Source organism: Vombatus ursinus, unplaced genomic scaffold (genome assembly GCF_900497805.2).
Source record: "Vombatus ursinus unplaced genomic scaffold, bare-nosed wombat genome assembly UNPS02008216.1, whole genome shotgun sequence".
Lineage (NCBI taxonomy): Eukaryota > Metazoa > Chordata > Mammalia > Diprotodontia > Vombatidae > Vombatus > Vombatus ursinus.
In genome coordinates, this window is record NW_020947994.1 from 165,313 (window position 1) to 183,923 (window position 18,611).

General features: G+C 42.3%; 1 protein-coding gene across 2 annotated transcripts in view; it reads right to left on the reverse strand.

The window, feature by feature from the left end:
• Positions 1-9,050, reverse strand: part of LOC114034139 (TBC1 domain family member 12-like) — a 128,875-nt gene extending 119,825 nt beyond the window's left edge. For both annotated transcript variants that reach the window (XM_027849742.1, XM_027849741.1), the window contains exon 1: positions 7,949-9,050. In XM_027849742.1, the coding sequence (XP_027705543.1) occupies positions 7,949-9,018 (1,070 nt within the window). In that variant the 5' untranslated portion in view covers positions 9,019-9,050. The remainder of the gene's footprint in view (positions 1-7,948) is intronic.
• Positions 9,051-18,611: the final 9,561 nt, after the last annotated feature.

The following is an 18,611-nucleotide window of genomic DNA, read 5'->3' on the forward strand; positions in this document are numbered from 1 at the left end:
AAGGAATAGAAAATGTCTAGCAGCACAGTTGGTAGGGTGACCTTTTCTTGATTTGGGTGCCTGAGGAAGAAACAGTTGCTGGTTTCTTCAAACCTATTACCAGCCATTCTGCCCTGGTCCCTGGAGGAAGGGGATATAGGAAAGGGAATGGTGGGAATGCAGAAGTTCAGCCACAGAACTGTGGTCAAATGAGCAGTGTTACTCCTTCAGGCACTACTAGATAAAGGAGGAGTATGCAGCAGTAGGCAGATTAACACTGAGAAACAATAAACTGAAAGACATAGGCTTTGATGCCAACCTGAAGCCCCTACATGGCTGAAATGGCAGGAATCAAGTCTTTAGACACTAAAGTTTCTCCAAAAGTTCTTTTAAAAAAAGATAGATTCAGGAAGGAGAAATTACCAACCTGTAATCAGTAGGGTATGTGTTTTGCATGTTACTACTGGTGGGAACAATTTTGCAATGATCCATCACCAGACTGAGCGATAATAAGCCCCCTGGACTCTAGAACCCCACCCTCAGATATTCTTCCCAAGGATGCCCGATTAATCTTTCTTATGCATAGAGCTGGTCATATCATTCATCTGCTCAAAACCCAATGGCTTCTCGTTATCTATTTAATAAAACTCAAGCCTCCCTAGCCTGGCAATCAATACCCTTCACAATCTGGTACCAACCTTCCTTTCTAGCCTTCTATTCAACTTCTCCATTCCAAAGACTCCACTCCAGTAAAAGTGGATCACACATATATACATGGGAGACACTACTTTGTTAATGCTGGTGCCTATGTTTCCCACCCACTTGCCAGAGTCTTCCTATTTTTTTAAGTCCATTTCAATGTCCTCTTTTCATGAAGCCTTTCTTGATCTCTCCAACACTTAGGTCAACAGTTTATAAATAAATTTACAAACACACACACACCCACACACACACACACCCCCATCCATTAAAGACCTATTCTGATGCCTCATCATAGTCTGCTATGTCAGAATGCAAGCTCTGACAGGTCTTATGCCAATCTGGAAAAGCTTCAAGTACTTAAAATCAGTTCATGGACCAGGCCTGGCTAAGGTGCCAAGAAACTCATCACCAAAAGACTGGCTACCATATGTTTTAGCTACATTAAACTCTCTACTAGTAAGCAGAAGGGTTATTATTCAAATCACTGAAAGAACTACCTACACGAAAAATCACATATACTTTGTTCTGCATTATTTAAGTGGATAAGACATATCTCTACTAGACAGTAAACTCCATGGAAGCAAAGCCTATGATCTCTCAATGTGCCCCAGTTTCTGATTAATGATAATAATAGTAGTAGTTCATGTTTACACAGCACTTAAAAGAAGTACATGCCTCAAAACTGCAGAAGATAGGTTAGTGCAAGTTTTGTTACAATGAGGTCCCTGAGGCTAAAGGGTTAAGCGATGGCCAAAGTGCCAAAGTCACACACCTTATGAGAGGCCAGCTCCAGATGCTAACCCAGGTTTCTTGACAGCCAGACCAGCCAGCTCCTCTTTCAGTGATCTTTCTACTACACAACACTGAGCTCTTAGATACTTAATGTTGGCTAAGTTAGGCCAAAGTTGATTCAAATATAAAAATCACAAATAAAATTGCAAATCTGCCTTTAATTTTGAAAGTGCACATTGATTTCCTAATGTTGTACCTTAAATAAAATCTAAATTGAGCAAACTAAAAGATGTCCTTGTTGGCAGCTGCTAAGTCTGTATGTCACAAGCTTCCACCTTCTCAACCATGAAATGAAGGGGCTGGTCTAGGTGATCTCTAAAGTCCTTTTCACCTCTCAAACTCTATGATGCTAAAGACCCTATACCACTGCACAACCGTTTAGACAATTTTATCAAAAAGAATGAATACTCTTTGCATACAATAAGGCTTCTAAATTGCATCTAAAGGCACCAGAGTAGAAGGGACAGCTTGGTTTCTGCAGCGCCTTAAACAAGAGCAGCTTCATTTGAGTGAGTCAGTTCTTTTACCACCACAGAAATTGGAATCAATCAAAATCACTACATTCTTCTTAATTCATCTCCAAGATCCCACCAAATCAGGAGCTTTTTTATACCTTGTGTGAAGTCACTGGCAGTCCAGGGAACAGTAAAGACCCTTCTTAGAATGTTTTTCAATGCACAAAATAAATGCACAGTGATATAAAGGAAATCAATCAATTATATTGAAATTCAGTTATCAGATGTAAGCAAGGTCACAGATCCCAGGTTAAGTCCCCCAAACGTCAAATCTTTTATCTTCCTCACTAAAGAAAACCAGGGAATTTGAGGTAAGGTCTTTCAATCACTGAAGGCTTTCCAATGGGAATGGTTGCATTCAGATTTCTTAGCTCATTGGACAGCCTGCACCTCCCTAATCAATTCTCTATCCTATTCACCAACACTATTCCAAATCTTTTTTAAATCTCTTCAAACTTCCCACAGTCCCCTCTAATCCTTACCTGTTCAACTTAGAATCTTGCCTCATATTTCACTCTGAGAACTGAGGCTGAGAGCTTTCTCTTTCTCCCCTTCTCCTCAATTCACATCACTCAGATAGCTTCCCCTATTAGCTCCTCCTTCATCCCATCTCATATGTAGAGGCAGGTAGCACAATGGATAGAGGCTGGGCCTCCAATCACCAAGACCAGAGTTCAAATTCAGCTTCAGACACATACTAGCTATGCGACATTAGGCAAATCACTCTGTCTCAGTTTCCTTATGGGGGTCTCAAATGAAATATATAAAAAGTGCTTAGTGCAGTGCCTAGTATACAGTAGGTACTTAATAAATGCTCGTTCCAACAAAATATTTTTAAGGCTGTATCTGAGTCAAGAGCAGGAACAAAGAAGGAATAAGATTACTGCTTGGGGTAGATGGAGGATGGTAATAAGATTCAACTTTTGGAAAAAAAAAAAAGATTCAACTTTTGTTTTACTCCTGGTTTCTCTCCCAAGGAGAAGGTCTATGGATTGGAAAGGACAGAATAACAATTATTAGAAAGGAGTAGAAACCCAAGTTAAATGAAGGGATGACCAGATAGCATCAACTACCCTAAATGAGTTCAAATCAGTATAAGGACAACTAGAATCTAAAGTACTGAAATAGTAGTGGGATTGTTGAGCTGCTGATGGTGACCTTTAAAAATATTTTGGAAAATACAAGAGATGTTTTAGGGCTAAAGATGAGCAAATGTCCCAATTTTCAAGAAATAAGGAAGGAAGGAAGGAAGAAGAGAAAGCATCTACAAACTACAGACTTTGAGCTTGACTTATACCTGGAAAGTTCCTAAAACACATGATTAAGTGAGTGGTTTTTGACCACTTAGAAGGGGAAGCAGTGATCACAAAAAGCCAACATGAATTCACCAAGAAGTCATGACTAACTTCATTTCATTTTTTGACAGGGTAACTGTTGTTGTTGATCCTTCATTTTTGAAGAAGACCAATAACATCAAGATACTCAGGTACTTTAAGATGGATAAAATAATGGATGATATCTTGTGAGTTGGATTTAAGTGAGGCAGAGTTTCCAAAAGTAGGCAGCCTCACTGTCTTCCAAAGTCATCAAAATCCAGTGGCAAGACAAAAGTCAAGATGAGTGGTGTAGCTGATGCACATGCTACAGCTACTTGGAGCCACAGGTGGGAGTTGGGTGGCATGTGGACATCAAAGGTGAGTAAGCAGCCCTAAAAAGGACAGGGTAACTTGGCACAGATCACGGTATTAGATAGCTGGATAGATACTCATTCCTTCCCCCACTTCTCCCTGCCAAGGCAAAATCAGACTGGAGAAGTACTTCTCCCCATTCTTTTTTTTTTTTAGGGGGGGAGGTTATATTTGGAAGTAAAGGTAATGTAAAAGCAAAAGTTATTTTAAAAATTGTTAAGCTGTGCAGAAGACTCAAGAATCAATAGCGCCTGTTGTGCTCATCAACATTTTTGTCAAGAAGAATGGGAGACATTTGAATCTGCATGGATGGTTCAGAGAAATCACTATAGGGAGTAAAGGATTTCTTCATGTCTCCAATGTAACAGCTGTAGAAAGAGCTTTGTTTAACATCCTTGTCATCAGTTGCTATGATAGGGAGGAACATAATAAATGGAATTACCAACTCTAGAATCCTACAATTTTGTATCTTTTCAGACTCAGAAAAGATTACTCATAATTTATTCATGACAGCAAACTTCAATAAAGTTTGAGGCTTACACTTATTTTTGTTCAATTATTATATAGGTATTCTGTGTCTATTTTAAGTTAACTAAAGACAGGCAGAGAAACCCATGAGTCTGAAAACAAGAACAACTGTGACAGTGTAATCCTAAGAAGTAGTAGAGGTGTCAAATGACCTAGTAAAATATGAGTAAAAAAGGGGTTCATGATACTACTGTGGCAAAAATAAAGCCATTCTCATATGAATAATTTTATTCTGTCATGGACCAGAAAAAAAATGCTTTAAGAATTTAAAATTCAGAGCCACAATAGTAAAAGGCAAAGCTAATTTAGTTTTATGAGAAAAAAAATATACAACAATATATCACTTAAATCTTAAGGAAACAAAGCTTTTAAACAAAGTTGGCCTGGGTGGCACTTGACTAAGTTTGGGTTCAAACTCCTGACTGCTCAATCAGAAGCAGCTGAGAAGTTCAGCTGCTGCTTTCTCGGGTACACAGCTCATAAATAAGCCAGTCTACCTCCTGGTATCACATAATCCAGTCACCATGAAGTGGAAGATGCTGCTCAGGCTCAACTTCCTTCCACCACCCCACTCACTGAAAACTAAAAGTCAAGAACACTCAACTTTAGGGCCTTGAAGAACTGAAAAATCACAATCCGCCTCACCTAAGAAAGATGGTGGAGATCTCTTCCCTCCCCATCATCCACTTCCATTCCAGGATAAAAGAATACATATTCTAGAACTCTTCCTTATGTGCCCAATATTATTTTTACCCATTATAAAAAGTGTCCTTTCTATAAAACATTCAACTCATCCTTTTAAAAGTAAAATGTTTTAATTCAATGAAAACAAAGAAATGTATTTCAGTTTGATATTATGACCAATTTAAGAAGAGACTACAATAGATGGAGAAGGATAACAAGAAGAAAGACCTGTTGGGGTTTTAACAATGAAAACAACAGGAGACGTGGACATAGCAATGCTGATTCTAGTCAGGATTATGCCATTAACCATCCATGTGGCCTTAGGTCAATCACAGAATCCTAGAACTAGAACCAGAAAGGGGCCTCAGAAAGCAACTAGTTCAATACTTTCTTTTTAGAAATAAGGAAAACAAAATAAAATTACTTCCCCCAGGTCACATAGGTAGTAATCATTCAATCAAGAAGTATTTATTCAGGTATTCTTCTAAGCACTGGGGACAGACAGAATGACAAAAGTCCCAGACCTCAAAAAGTTTAGGGAAGGAAAAAAAAGAGCATATAAGTACATATTATACATAATATATGAAAAATTAACAGAAGGTTGTAAACTCAGAAGAAAATTTGAACCCAGATCTTGTGACTCCACTTACTACACCAGACAAATTCATTCTCTCCAAGCCTTGCTTTATCATCTGCAAAATGTCTAAATGACAGCTAAGATCTCTTTTGCCCAAATTGTACCACTCTACACTAAAAGATGAAGAATGAGACAGACTAGTCACAGATGATCTAAAGCTTAGAGCTAAAAGCAATCTTCAAAGTCCAACTTCCTCATTTCTCAGAAGAGAAAACTGAAGCTCAGAGCACTTAAATCACTTCTTTTTTTTTAAGGCAATTGGGATTAAGTGACTTGCCCAGGGTCACACAGCTAGTGCCAAGTGTTTGATCTGAGGCCAAATTTGAACTCAGGTCCTCCTGACTTCAGGGCAGGTGTTCTATCCACTGCACCACCTAGCTGCCCCTCACTTAAATCACTTTACCAAGGTCACAAAGGTAGGAAGTGGTCATCTGTCCTGTGAAGTCCGGATTCGGTCAAAGGACCTCACTTGAGGACCTAAAGGGCCACATGTGGCCTCTAGGCTGCAAGTTCCCCCCACCCCTGTTCTACCACGATTTTTCCTACAGACAAGACAGATGCCACCACACACGGCACATCTACATAGGGCTTTAGAGTTTATACAACATTTTCCTCAAAATTACCCTGTGCAGAAGTACAAGTATCATCATCTCACTTAAGAGGAAACAGAATCCAAAAGATGCTATAACTTGCCCATGGTCATTCATCTATCCTCCCATTCATCACCCCTCCCCCACAAAACAGACTCATGGAGAGGAAGAAAAAAACACAAGAGGAGTTTAATAAAGCTTTCTGAACTGAATTGGAAATAAAGACCAAAAAAAGACCTTAATTATGACAATTAAAAAATCTCCCAACTTGTAGCCTTTAGAGTATTGCCACAACAGACTTTAAACTTGCATTGCACTTTTGCAACTACAGACATAAATATCACTTCTTGGTACTTGCTCCATTAAGGCAGACTGTTACTCATTTCTAGGTTAAATTATTTGACTTGCTTTTGTAAACTCACACAAGAAGCAAAAGTGACAAAGTAAAACTGGGAATGAGACATTCTAAGTTTTGCACCCTGAAAAATGTGTACATATAGACATAGGTTTATCAAGTCAATGATAGAGTCATAGATTTAGAGTTGAAAGGGTTTTTAAAGGGTAGCTAATCCAACTCCCTCCTCTTCACGATGAAGAAACTGAGGCTCAGAGGTCAAGTGACTTGTTCATGGTCCATACAAGTAATATGTGATGGGATGGGTTTCTACTCTAAATCCATTTCTCCTTCCACCATACCATGATGTCAAGGTCAAACTTGCTTTTGAAAAAGATTAACAACTACAGGGTTTTAATATGTTATTTTCACACCTAGGTAATGGGATCAGGAGGAGAGCAAGGACAATTACTTTGGGAGACTGGAATTTAACAAGTTAAGGATTAATACTATTTGCCTTGCTGTCTTACAAAAACAGAAAATATGGCTGGAAAAATTCATATTAAAATCTGCAAGAGGAATTTTGCTTCGCCTTTTTAAAAATGTACCAATATTTACTGAACTCTTGCCTAACTGAAAGGCAATAATGACTCCAGCTACTTTATACACCTACAGCATTGCACATTGAGATCATCAGTTTTTAACTACATAACTTATGGTTAGTATATCTCAGTATACCATTTAAACAAAATGACACTGCCCCCCAAAATGCTGAAAAATTAAGGTCTCTATTTTAGGACGCTTCATGGGGAGAAGCTGAAAGGACTCAAAAAACTTAAAATTGAGGGATAAATTGGGGGTTCAAAATTGAACACTTCTGACTTCAAAAAATCATAGGATGGGGGGTCATTCTCTAAATACATCTGTAACTAAGAGGGTCTCCAATTACAAATGATTGAATGTATTCTGCCACCACCCAAATAAAACTGTCCCTGCAAAGTGACCTCCACTTCACAAACCCCAAACAAATCTCGTGGTATAACAGCACAGATTTAGAGCTGGAAGGAATCTCAGAGGCCATCTAGTCCAGTTTTTACAGATGGGGAAACTGAGGCCCACTGAGGTAAATAAAGTTCCCTGCCCAAGGTCATACAAGTAGTGTCCAGGTGCTATGTGAATCCAAGCCTCCAACTCCAAATCCTCTTTCTGATCAGGAATATCTTGCGGGAGGGAGGGGTCGGGAAGGGATGTTTCACCTTTCCCACCCCAACGCCAGCCGACATTATAGACTTGGCATTATAAAACTTGCTGGAACAGCAGGATGGCCATTTGTCCTGAAAGCGCCCCCCACCCCCAATCTGCGCACACAGAGGTAGCCAATCTTCCAGGGATAAGCCCGTGTCCAGTTCACGACCACCAGCCCCAAGCCCCCAAGTCTGGTCCGTCGCCAGATAAGCCCCCAGAGAGCCCCCGGAGGCCAGCCCCCGCCCCGTGATTACCTGGTGAAGAAGTCCGCAAAGCCGCCGCCGCCGCCGCCTCCTCCTCCTCCTCCTCCAGCGCCGCCGCTCCTCCGGGCTTTGGCCGCAGCCCCCGCCGGGCCCAGCTCCGAGGCGGGCGGGGACCCCGGGAGCCCCTCTTGGGCCAGGTAGTCCGGAGCGCTCTGTCGGCGGCTCACCTCGTACGTGTTCCGAGAGTTCAAGTTCACGTCCGTGAAGCGAAAGTCCGGCTCGCCTGGGGGCCCCCCCGCAGTCCTGCCGTCCGCCTCCCCGCCGCGCTGGGCGGCCCCAGGCCCGGCCGGCTGTGGGGACTGCCGGCCTCCGCGGGCGTCCTCCGAGCCCGAGCCGCCGCCGGGCTCCCCCGGCTCCGCCGCTCCCAGGCGGCAGCTCTGGAGCGGGTCCTCTAGCGGAGTCGCCCCGTCGGGCGGGCTCTCGCCGTCGTCGTCGGCCCCGGGCGGGCGGCGGAGGTTGGAGGCGCGGCAGCAGCGCGGCTCCCGGGGGAAGCGGAGGAAGCTCCCGCCGCCACCGCCTCCCTCCGGGGCCGACGACGAGCAGGGCCGAGCGGGTAGGGGCAGCCCGCCGGCCTCGAGGTCGTGACAGCCCGGGCCCAGCAGGAAGCCCGAGTCGCCGTTGGTCATCCTCGGGAGCGGGGGCCCCGGGCCGCCGCCCTGAGGGGGCTTCCCGTCTGGCTCGTCCCCGCAGAGCCGGGAACCTGAGCCCGGCGGCGACGGGGGGCGGCCGGCCTGGCTGCCGGCGAGCGGGCTACAATGGCACAGCCCCGGCTCCAGCTGCCCGCCCGCCACCGCCAAGTATCGCTGAATCAGCCGCTGAGGCGGCGGCGGCCCCCCCTCCTCCTCCTCCTCCTCCGATTCCTCCTCCTCCGATTCTTCCTCCTCCTCCTCCTCTTCCTCCCCCTCCTCCTGCGGCTCCAGGCAGCAGCTGCCGCGGCCGCCCCCGGGGCCGCCCGTGGCCCCGATCATCCTCCCGTCGCGGCCCCCGGGCTCGGGCCCCGGCGGAGGGAACAGTCTGGGCTTCCTTCCCGGACAGGCGCCAGCATCCTCCGGCCCCACCATCTGGCGGCACAGCGGCTGGCGGTGGAGCGCGACACTGAGGGCCGAAGGCGGCCGGCACAGCCCCGCGCACAACGCTCCGCTCCGCCGACAAACGGCTCTCAGGCCCCGGGCCGCGGCGGCCGCCGCCGCAACGCTCCCCGCCCCCTCCCCCCCGTCCGCCAGCAGTTGCCCACGGGCACACGCTTAGCTACGCGCACGCGCACGCGTAGCGGGGGACTGGTCAAGAAACCACCACCATCACCACCCCCACCGCCCGCCACCCTTCCCCTTCCCCTTCCCCCCACAAATCCCAGATGATTTCCCCAAACCATAGAGACAGGGGCTAGAGAGCCTCACTCCGTGACAATCTCAGGCAGCCAATAAGCGCATCCGCCACCTGGAGTGTGGTGGCTACTTGGGCGATGCGGCTTACGACATTCTGACAGATGTGGGGGCCCCTCGCTGAACGGAGATTCACAGAAGGATTCAAGGAAAAGTTAATGGGCGCCTTCCTATTAAGCAAGGTGGAGGATTTCTAAAATGTAACAGCTCCTTCCCTCAGGGAGTTTACGTGTTACTAATACTTAGTAAACACGTACTGAGCCATAGTGAAGGCTATAAGGGGTTACACGTCAGTCGCGGTCCTTGCCTTCAAAGGGTTTACCCCAGTATGTCCTTTCTGAATTCGAGATTCTTTAGTAAGTACAGAAAAGGCCACTGAGAGCACTGTCTTTTGCCTTTCTTTGCTGTATCCCAGTGCTTAGCACACTGCCAGGCGATTCATAAATGTTCAGCGACTGACTACAGATTAAATATACTTTAGTGCAGAGGAAATCTTAGAAGGCTTCATGGAGAAAGTGGGATCTGAATATTAAAGTATGTTTAGTTTTGATTTTGAATAAGTGGACAGGATGGAGAAGACATTCCAGGAAAAGAGGGCATAGAGACGGTATGTTTATGGGATAGTGAAAAGATCACACTAACCGAGATGGAGCAAAGGATTTACAAAGAAAATACAACCGGCTCTTTCAAAGAATAGATAAACATTTCCAAAATGTGTTATTTGTTGTTTATTCGTGTCCCACTCTGCATGAGCCCATTTTAGGCTTTCTGGGCAAAGATACTGGAGTGGTTTGCCCCTTCCTTCTCCAGCTCACTTTACAGATGAGGAAACTGAGGCAAACAGGGTCAAGTGACTTGCCCAGGATTACACAGATGGTGTCTGAGGCTGAATTTGAACTCAGGAAGATGAGTCTTCCTTGACTCCAGCCCCAACCCTCAATCCACTGCACCACCTAACTTCCCCAGAATTTGTTTTAACTGTGTTATAATTCCCATTTTGCCTAAATTTATTAATATAGATTGTTATGATGTGAGTCTGAGGTACTTCTGATCCAAAGCTGGTAAATTTATACTACCATCACCAAAGGGGTTCTGAGTTTCTCCTTCAAAGACCCTGACCTTGGGACTATACCCTTATAACCCTTTGTTTCTTCCTGGCGTCTTTCAAGGCAGTGTTCTCAGTACAACACATTGAATAATCCACTGCAAAGTGGGATGTTTCAGTACCTCGCCAGCACTTAAACATTCCAGTATAACTTCATTTACCCTAGCACCTGGGGAATGGCAATTCTGAATTGCTAATTCTGTAGCAGCAGAGTTTCTTAAAGTGTTATCAAGAAGTTGGTGTTTTGTGTGGAAGAAAGCAAAGATGACCATGGAAAGGAGCTCATTCTGCCTCTACTCTCTAGGCTTGCCAGCCTCAGAGAAGAGACTGCTTTCCTTCACCAAAAGCCCTCCACCCTGAAGGGGTGACTTGACAGATTCTAATCTATCTACACAATCCGTGAGAACAGCGCATCCACCTACAAGGTCACGCAGCATCCTTTTGTGTCCATCTGAAGCATATCTCACACGCTGTCCCTGTCAGTGACCTGGTGTCAGGGGTCAGTCTCATGAGGAGAATAGTGTTTTGGAATGACAATATAGTTCTGTATATTTAATGCATTCATGCATGTATAGCTGATGCTGGATATTCCAAAACCTTTCCTTAATCTAAACTGTTTTGCTTTTGGTTACAGTATGAGGTCTAAGTGGACTTCTTGTAACAGCTGGATTCAAGATGCAGGAAAAGAGTAGCAGGAAAATGAGCCATGAGTTAATTGAGAAGCTGTGGCAATAGGAAGGAAATGTTGTGGATCCTATAGCCCCAAGTCCCATCACATGCCTGTTATATGGCCATTTCGGGTACAAGAAATATTTGACAATTTTGTGGGGAGATTTCAAGGTTAAAAATTATATACAGGGAAATCTTCCACTCAGGAAAAGCCTGTGTTAAAAGTTTATTTCTAGGTTGGATTAAAAATCAAAATGAAATTTCTCATAGAAGCAATGTTTTATTTGATGGTTAGATGCCCAAGCCAACTCTCAAAAGTCTAACTCAAAATGCAAATGAACTCTAATATCCTAATACTCCAATGGGTCTATGAGGTGATCACTGTTGGGATTCTCTCCTGAAGCAGACCACAACTGAACTATATAGTACTCATTCTCCTAGCCTGGGTCTTGGGAACAGGACCATGAAATTCAGGAAGAAGGGGAGCAGGATTTCAGGAAGAAGGGGAGCAGGATCAAGGCAGCTTCCTCAACCTTTTCTGGCTACCAGACTATGGGGGGGGGGGCAGTGAACAATCTGAAATATAGGAAGAGGTTCTTTGTCATCTTCCCATCTCATGGGTCACAAATTTAGAATCTGACTCATTTCACAGTTGAGGAAACTATGGCCTCTTACAAGAAGTTAAATGATTTGACCAGGGTCACCTCTTCTTCATTCCTCTCCCCTCCTAGGGTGCCTTTCCAGATGGAACACTGAACTAGCATTGAACTCCCACTTGAACTAGCAATTTGAGTTCCTAGAGAGAAATGACATGCCCTGACAATTGAGGGCTCTTGGAGTACCTCTGAAGCACATTGGGGTTCTTCTAATGCTATCAGCTTGAGCCTCTATTCTGGAATATTTCCCCCAATATCAATCACCAGTTATCAGTACCCCAATATCATTTTCCAGTTCCAACTCAGGATTCCTAGTACCTAGGTTTCTTCCTAACATCATTGATGACCAATTGACATCCATTAGCTTTTACAAAGGAACATTTTCTGAGAAGATATAGCAGGCAGCCAATTAAAAGGCTTCAGTAAGGAAACAGGAGACAGTGACAGAATGCCTACACTTGGTCTGAAGTGGAGAGCTGGGTCCCTCCATGCCACACCATCGTGTAATTCCAGATGCAGGATAACCAACCATCCGTGGGGTCCCATACACATGCTTCCACAACTGCATACATACTGACCAGTCTTCCATACATGTAAACCTCTCGACCCAATTATGTGGTGTGGTAGAGAAAGAATGCTAGACTTGGCAGGAGAGACCTCAGTCTGAATCTCACTTCTGACTCTTACTATCTGAGTGATAAGGTAAGTCATTTCTCTAAGGTCTCAATGTCCTCATTTGTAAAATGAGGAGAGTATCCATAGTGCCTACCAAAGTGTTATGGTGAGACTGCAATAAAAAATTGTAAATGCTTCCATATTTAGATGGATCTGGGATCGCTTAAATGTGATTAGTCCATCCCATAGTATAGATGGTAACCTATCCATGCCTTCTCATCCTGTATAAATCTTCACTGTAAGCACTCATAAATCCTGCCCAGGGAACATGCTAGTGGCCTTCTACTAAATTAGGATTCTTAACTCAGGATCCATAAACTAGGGTTGTTTCCTTTTTCATATTTTGATAACTTTATTTTAGTGTCATTGTTTTCCTTTGTAATTCCATGCATTTAAAATAATTATTCAGAGAAAGGGTCCAGAGGCTTCATCAGACTACTATAGGGATCCTTGACCACAAAAAAGTTAAAAACCCCTGCTCTGGATCTAATGACATTGTATGCACATTAATGGAAAAGGTGGATCATCTATCAGTCATCCCTTTTTTAACTGACTGACCCCCTACTTCTCATACGTCTCTTTGATGTTAAGCTTTATGCCTCTTCTCAATCATTAGCAATCAATGAATATTTATTAATTGCCTATTACTGGTGAGGGGCAGCTCAGTGGCACAACAGATAGAGTGCCAGGCCTGGAGTCAGAAAGAGTCATCTTCCTGAGTTCAAATCCAGCCTCAGACATGTACTAGCTGTGTGACCCTGGGTAAGTCACTTAACCCTGTTTGCCTCAGATTCCTCATCTGTAAAATGAGCTAGAGAAGGAAATGGCAAACCACTCCAGTATCTTTGCCAAGAAAATCTCAAATGGAATCATGGAGAATCAGACATGACTGAAAAACAGCTAAACAAATGGGTGAGATACCATGCTGAGCACTGGGGATACAAAAGGAGGCAAAAGACAGTACCTTCCTCCAAGGAACTCACAGTCTAATGGGGGAGAAAGCATACAAACAAGTAGAAATAAAGCAAACTATATATAGGATAAATAGGAAACAATAGGGTAAAGATGCTAGAATTAAGAAGGATCAAGGAAGGCTTCCATTAAAAGATGGGATTTTAGTTGAGACTTAAGGGAAACCAGGGAGGTCAATAGTTGGAGTGGAGGAGGGACAGTTCTGCACACTTCTTCATTAGTAAAATGCTATGGACAGTTTGTACCTACCATGTGCCTCTCCGCTACCCTTTGCAACACTTGGAGCTTTATTCCTTCAGAGATGAGAGTATTCTATGACTCATCAGACAAATACTGAAGAGAAAAGAAAAGAAAGAAAAGAAGAGGAGAGGAGAGAGGAAGAGAGAGGAGGGGAGGGGAAGAGAGGAGAAAAGAAAGATGGATCAATGTTTCAGAAAGAACCTTATGGTTAGCTACTTTCCCAGAAACATTTTTGCCAACTTTCCTCTTCCTATCCAACTCTGGACCCTGCTCATTGTCCATTTTTTCCTATCCGTCCAATATATACATATTGATGAACTCGCCCTCTAAGTTGTCTGCCCAAATGTATATACCAACCTGGACAATAAATATTCTTTCCTCCATTTTACTTGTTGAACAAGGATCTCCCCATTAGAGTACCAACAAAAAGGTCAATATGTAGGATAGGGAATGGATCTGTGATTTCATTGTACTGGGAACTCTCTAGTGAGGAAACTACCTCTTTACCAACACAGATTAGCACCTTCTCTGCAACTCAGAGCCTTAGAGCGCTGCAGAAAGCACTGAGAGATTTAGTGTCTTGCCCAGGTCACACAGGCAATATGTGTCAGAAGCAGGTCTTCAACCCAGGGCTTCCTGCCTATGAGGCCAGCTCATCATCCACTATGACAAGTTGCCTTTCAACTTAGAAGCCATCTGAAAACAGTGGGACTCCTAGAACCCTGTTTCCCCCTTTTCGCTACTCTACAACTGTCACTGCACATAAGATTGATGGCCATTAAAAAAAAAACTGATGGCCATTTTGTAATTTTTCTTTTGTTTCAGGTTGAGCTGCCTGGCCGAGAAATTTATCACTAAGTAGCTACTGGTGATGAGCCTCTTTGTTCATATAGCAAGGTCAGCCCTTGGAAAACATCTAGAAAACTCTTCTACCAGTGTAAGCAGAAGCTGCCAAAGCTTGTGAGCCACTGGCCTAGCCTTCTAGAACTCAGGGCCATTTTCATAGGCACATGAGGCCTTGGAATACAAACTTATGGAGGGCAAACCTTAAAGTTCTGTATAAATCAGTGGTGTCAAATTCAAATAGAAACCATTCCCTGGGAGCTACATATTGACTCAGAAAACCACAGATTGACATTATTTATGTTGTATTTTTATTTATTTTTGTTAAACATTTCCTAGCAACATTTTATCTCGCTCTATATACTTGGGAGTTTTGTGGGCTCCTGGCTGTTTGCATGCCCAGGCTGAGAGTTTGATACTTCTGATATAAATATGAACTCTTATTACATACATTTTATTACTTTTCCATTCAATTTTATTTTCTTTTCAGTTCCAGATTTGCTCTCTCTCCCACCACCTTTCCCACCCATTGAGAAGACGAAGTACAAAACTCTTTACAAATATGAAGCTATGCAAAACAAATGTCCAAATATTACATACATTTAAAAAAGATAATGTTTGTTATTCTAACCAATTCATTAATTGCTCTGATTTCAGAAAAAAAAAATTCAGCAGCAAGAAAACCCTGGAAGATCATATTTTAGGTCAAGGAGTCATCACCTTAGGTAGAAGTGAATGCAAAGTATAGATCCTCTAAGTTTTTCCTACTTTTTATAGCTTTTTTGTACATTTTATGTTTAAACTCACAGATTATCTGAAAGCACCAAGTTTGTTTTTTTTTTTTTCCCCACATGTCCTATGGCAGTAGCAGTAGGAATTTTATCCATGAGAAGATTAGGATCATAGGGTTATAATTCTAGGGCCAGAAAGGAGCCATCTACTGCAACCCCCCTCATTTTACAGATGAAGAAACTGAGGCCCAGAGATGTTAAGTGACTTGCTCAAGATCACACAGGTAATATGTTTCAGAAGCACCATTAGAACCTTTTTTTCAAAAGCCATGCTCGTGGAATAATTGTAAATTGGGAATATTTATATAGGTGATTTTCCATCATAGGTTTCATTTCAGTTTAACCTTTTTTTTTTCATTTCATTCATTCTAATTTGATCATCACACAACCTCCAAAATAATGTTATTGTAATAGCCCAATGTATACCTACTCATATTAATAACCCAGATTTATACCTACTCATATTAATTCTCAAAACCACCATATACTCTGATTTTCTTCTCTACAACCAGCTGCATTATTAATCATATGATACCACATGCTAGTGGTAAAAAAGAACAATTTACTTTAAATAGAAACACATGATAAAATCAGGAAATTACATTAAGAGTAACCAGTCTCAGTACTTGTGTCCTACAACCAAACCACCTCCCACCCCCTCAGGGTCAGAAAATTTTATGTCCTGCCAATGTTACCCACTCCAGTGCCCACTCAACAAGAGTAGAACATGGTAAGTTAATAATTTGTGTCTTAGATAACTAGAAAAGGTGCTTGCTGTTGTAGCTTACAATAGGAACACAGAGTCTTCAGTGATCTGCTCACCACAAGAATGCTGAGTCTTTAAGAACATGCAGCTGCTTAGCGGCTGCTCCCAGTACAGAAGGTGTCAAGTCTAGCCAGAGAGTACAATGTACAACCACAGCAGATCCAAAGACTGACATTACAGGAAATGAAGGGGAAACCTCAGCATCTACAAACCACAGTAAGATGAGTTGGGAGAAGCCTCTTCCACCACCATTTCCTTCCCTTCCTTCTCCTCCCTGTCTTCTACATCATGCCTTTTAAAACTCCTTCCTCTGTGGCATGCTTACCACCGCTGGGGCAGAGGGTGTCTCTCTGGTCCCAAAGTCTTGTGGGAATTAGAAATCTCCAAAGAGAGTCTCTCTACATTGTTATTAACAATAACTCACCTTTATCCAGTGCTTTTCATGGAGTCATTACTGGAAAGGATTGTAGAGATCGTTTCGTCCAACCCCCACATTTTACAAATTGGGAAACCAAGACCCAAAGAGGCTGAGATTTGTCCAAAGTTATAAAGGAAGAAAGTAACAAAATGTGGGATTTGAACCCACCTCCTCTAGCATCCACATCCAGTTCTCTTTGCCTCTGTGCCATATTGCCTTGCTTTAGATTTTGCAAAGGTGTCTCTATAACAGTCCTATAAAGTAGGTAGCACAAGTATTATTCACTGGAGAAGGAAATGGCAAACCACTCCAGTATCTTTGCCTAGAAAACCCCATATACAGCATTGGTGTGCTATAGTCCACAGGGTCACAAAGAGTTGGACACAACTGAATGACTGAACAACAAGTATTATCACCTCCATTTAACCTCTAGAGACAAAACTGATGGAGTCTGTATTTTATTTTATTTTAATAATATCTTAATTTCCCCCAATTACATGTAAAATGATTTTTAACATTCTTTTTTTAAGTTTTGAGTTCCAAATTCTATCCCTTTCTCCCTTTCCTCCCCACCTCCATGAGATGGTAAGCAATATGATATAGGTTATACATGTGCAATCATGTCAAACATTTCTATATTAGTCATTTTGTACAAGAAGATGAGAGAATGAAAGAAAGAAAGAAAGAGAAGAATAGTATGCTTCAGTCCGTATTCAGACAATATCCACCAAATTGGATGATTTCAGAAAAACCTGGAACTTCAATTCCTTCAATTGATATAATTCAATTGATATAATTCAATTGATCAATTACTTCAATTGATATAAAATGAAGTGAGCAGAACTAAGAGAACATTGCACAAAGTAATAGCAACGTTGTATTATGAAGAACTGTGAATGATTTGGCTATTCACAGCAATATAATGATCCAAGACAATTAAAGTTTCATGAAATGCTGTTCACATCCAGAGAAAGAAGTGTTGGAGTCTGAACACAGATCAAACCATACTATTTTCACTTTCTTTTTTTTTTTATTTTGGTCTGTTTCTTCTTTCACAGCATGATTAACATGGAAATATGTTTTACATTATTGCACATATATAACCTATATCAAATTGCTTACCATCTTACAGAATGTGGAGGTGAGGGAGGAAGAAAATTTGGAAGCCAAATTTTTTTAAATTTTAAAATAATTTATTTATTCTTAGTTTTCAACATTCACTTCCATAAGATTTTGAGTTTTAAATTTTCTCCCCCTCCTTCACCCCACCCTCCCCAAGACAGCATGCAATCTGGTATAGGCTTTACTTATACATTCATATTAAACATATTTTCACATTAGTCATGATGTAAAGAAGAATTAGAACTAATGGGAGGAAACACACGAAAGAAGAAACAAAACAAAACAATGAAAAAAAAGGAGAGCAAATAATATGCTTCCATCTGTATTCAGACTCCATAGTTGTTTCTCTGGATGTATAGCATTTTCCATCATGAGTCTTTTGGAGTTGACTTAGATCCTTGCATTGCTGAGAAGAGCTAAATCTATCAAAGTCAGTCATCACACAATGTGGATGTCATTGTGTACAGTGTTCTCCTGGTTCTGCTCATTTCACTCAGCATCAGTTCGTATAAGTCTTTCCAGGTTTTTAAACAACTTATTGTAGGATTGTGGTTCTTCATCCACTCTGCTATCCACTTTCGTTTTATGGGAGAGTTGATCCCATTCACATTTACACATATGATTACTATCTGTGTCTTTCTCTCCATTCTATTATCCCCCCTGTTTATGCTTTTCTCTCTCCTTTTTCCCTTTCCCTCCTCACTAGAGTTTTGCTTTCAACCACTGCCTCCCTCAGTCTTTCCTCCCTTTTATCCACCCCCTCCCTTTTCTTTCCCCTTTCTCCTCCTATTTCCTATAAGGTAAGTTAGATTTCTATTCCTAACTGATTATGTTATTCCCTCTTTGAGCCAAATCTGATGAGATTAAGGTTTAAACAATGCTCATCTCTCTCCCTTTTTTCCCTCTATTGTAAGAGGTCTTTATGCCTCTTCCTGTGATGTAATTGATCTTTTTCTGCCTCCTCCTTCTCTTCTTGTCTGCTCTTCTTCTCCCAATACAATCCCTTTCTACCACT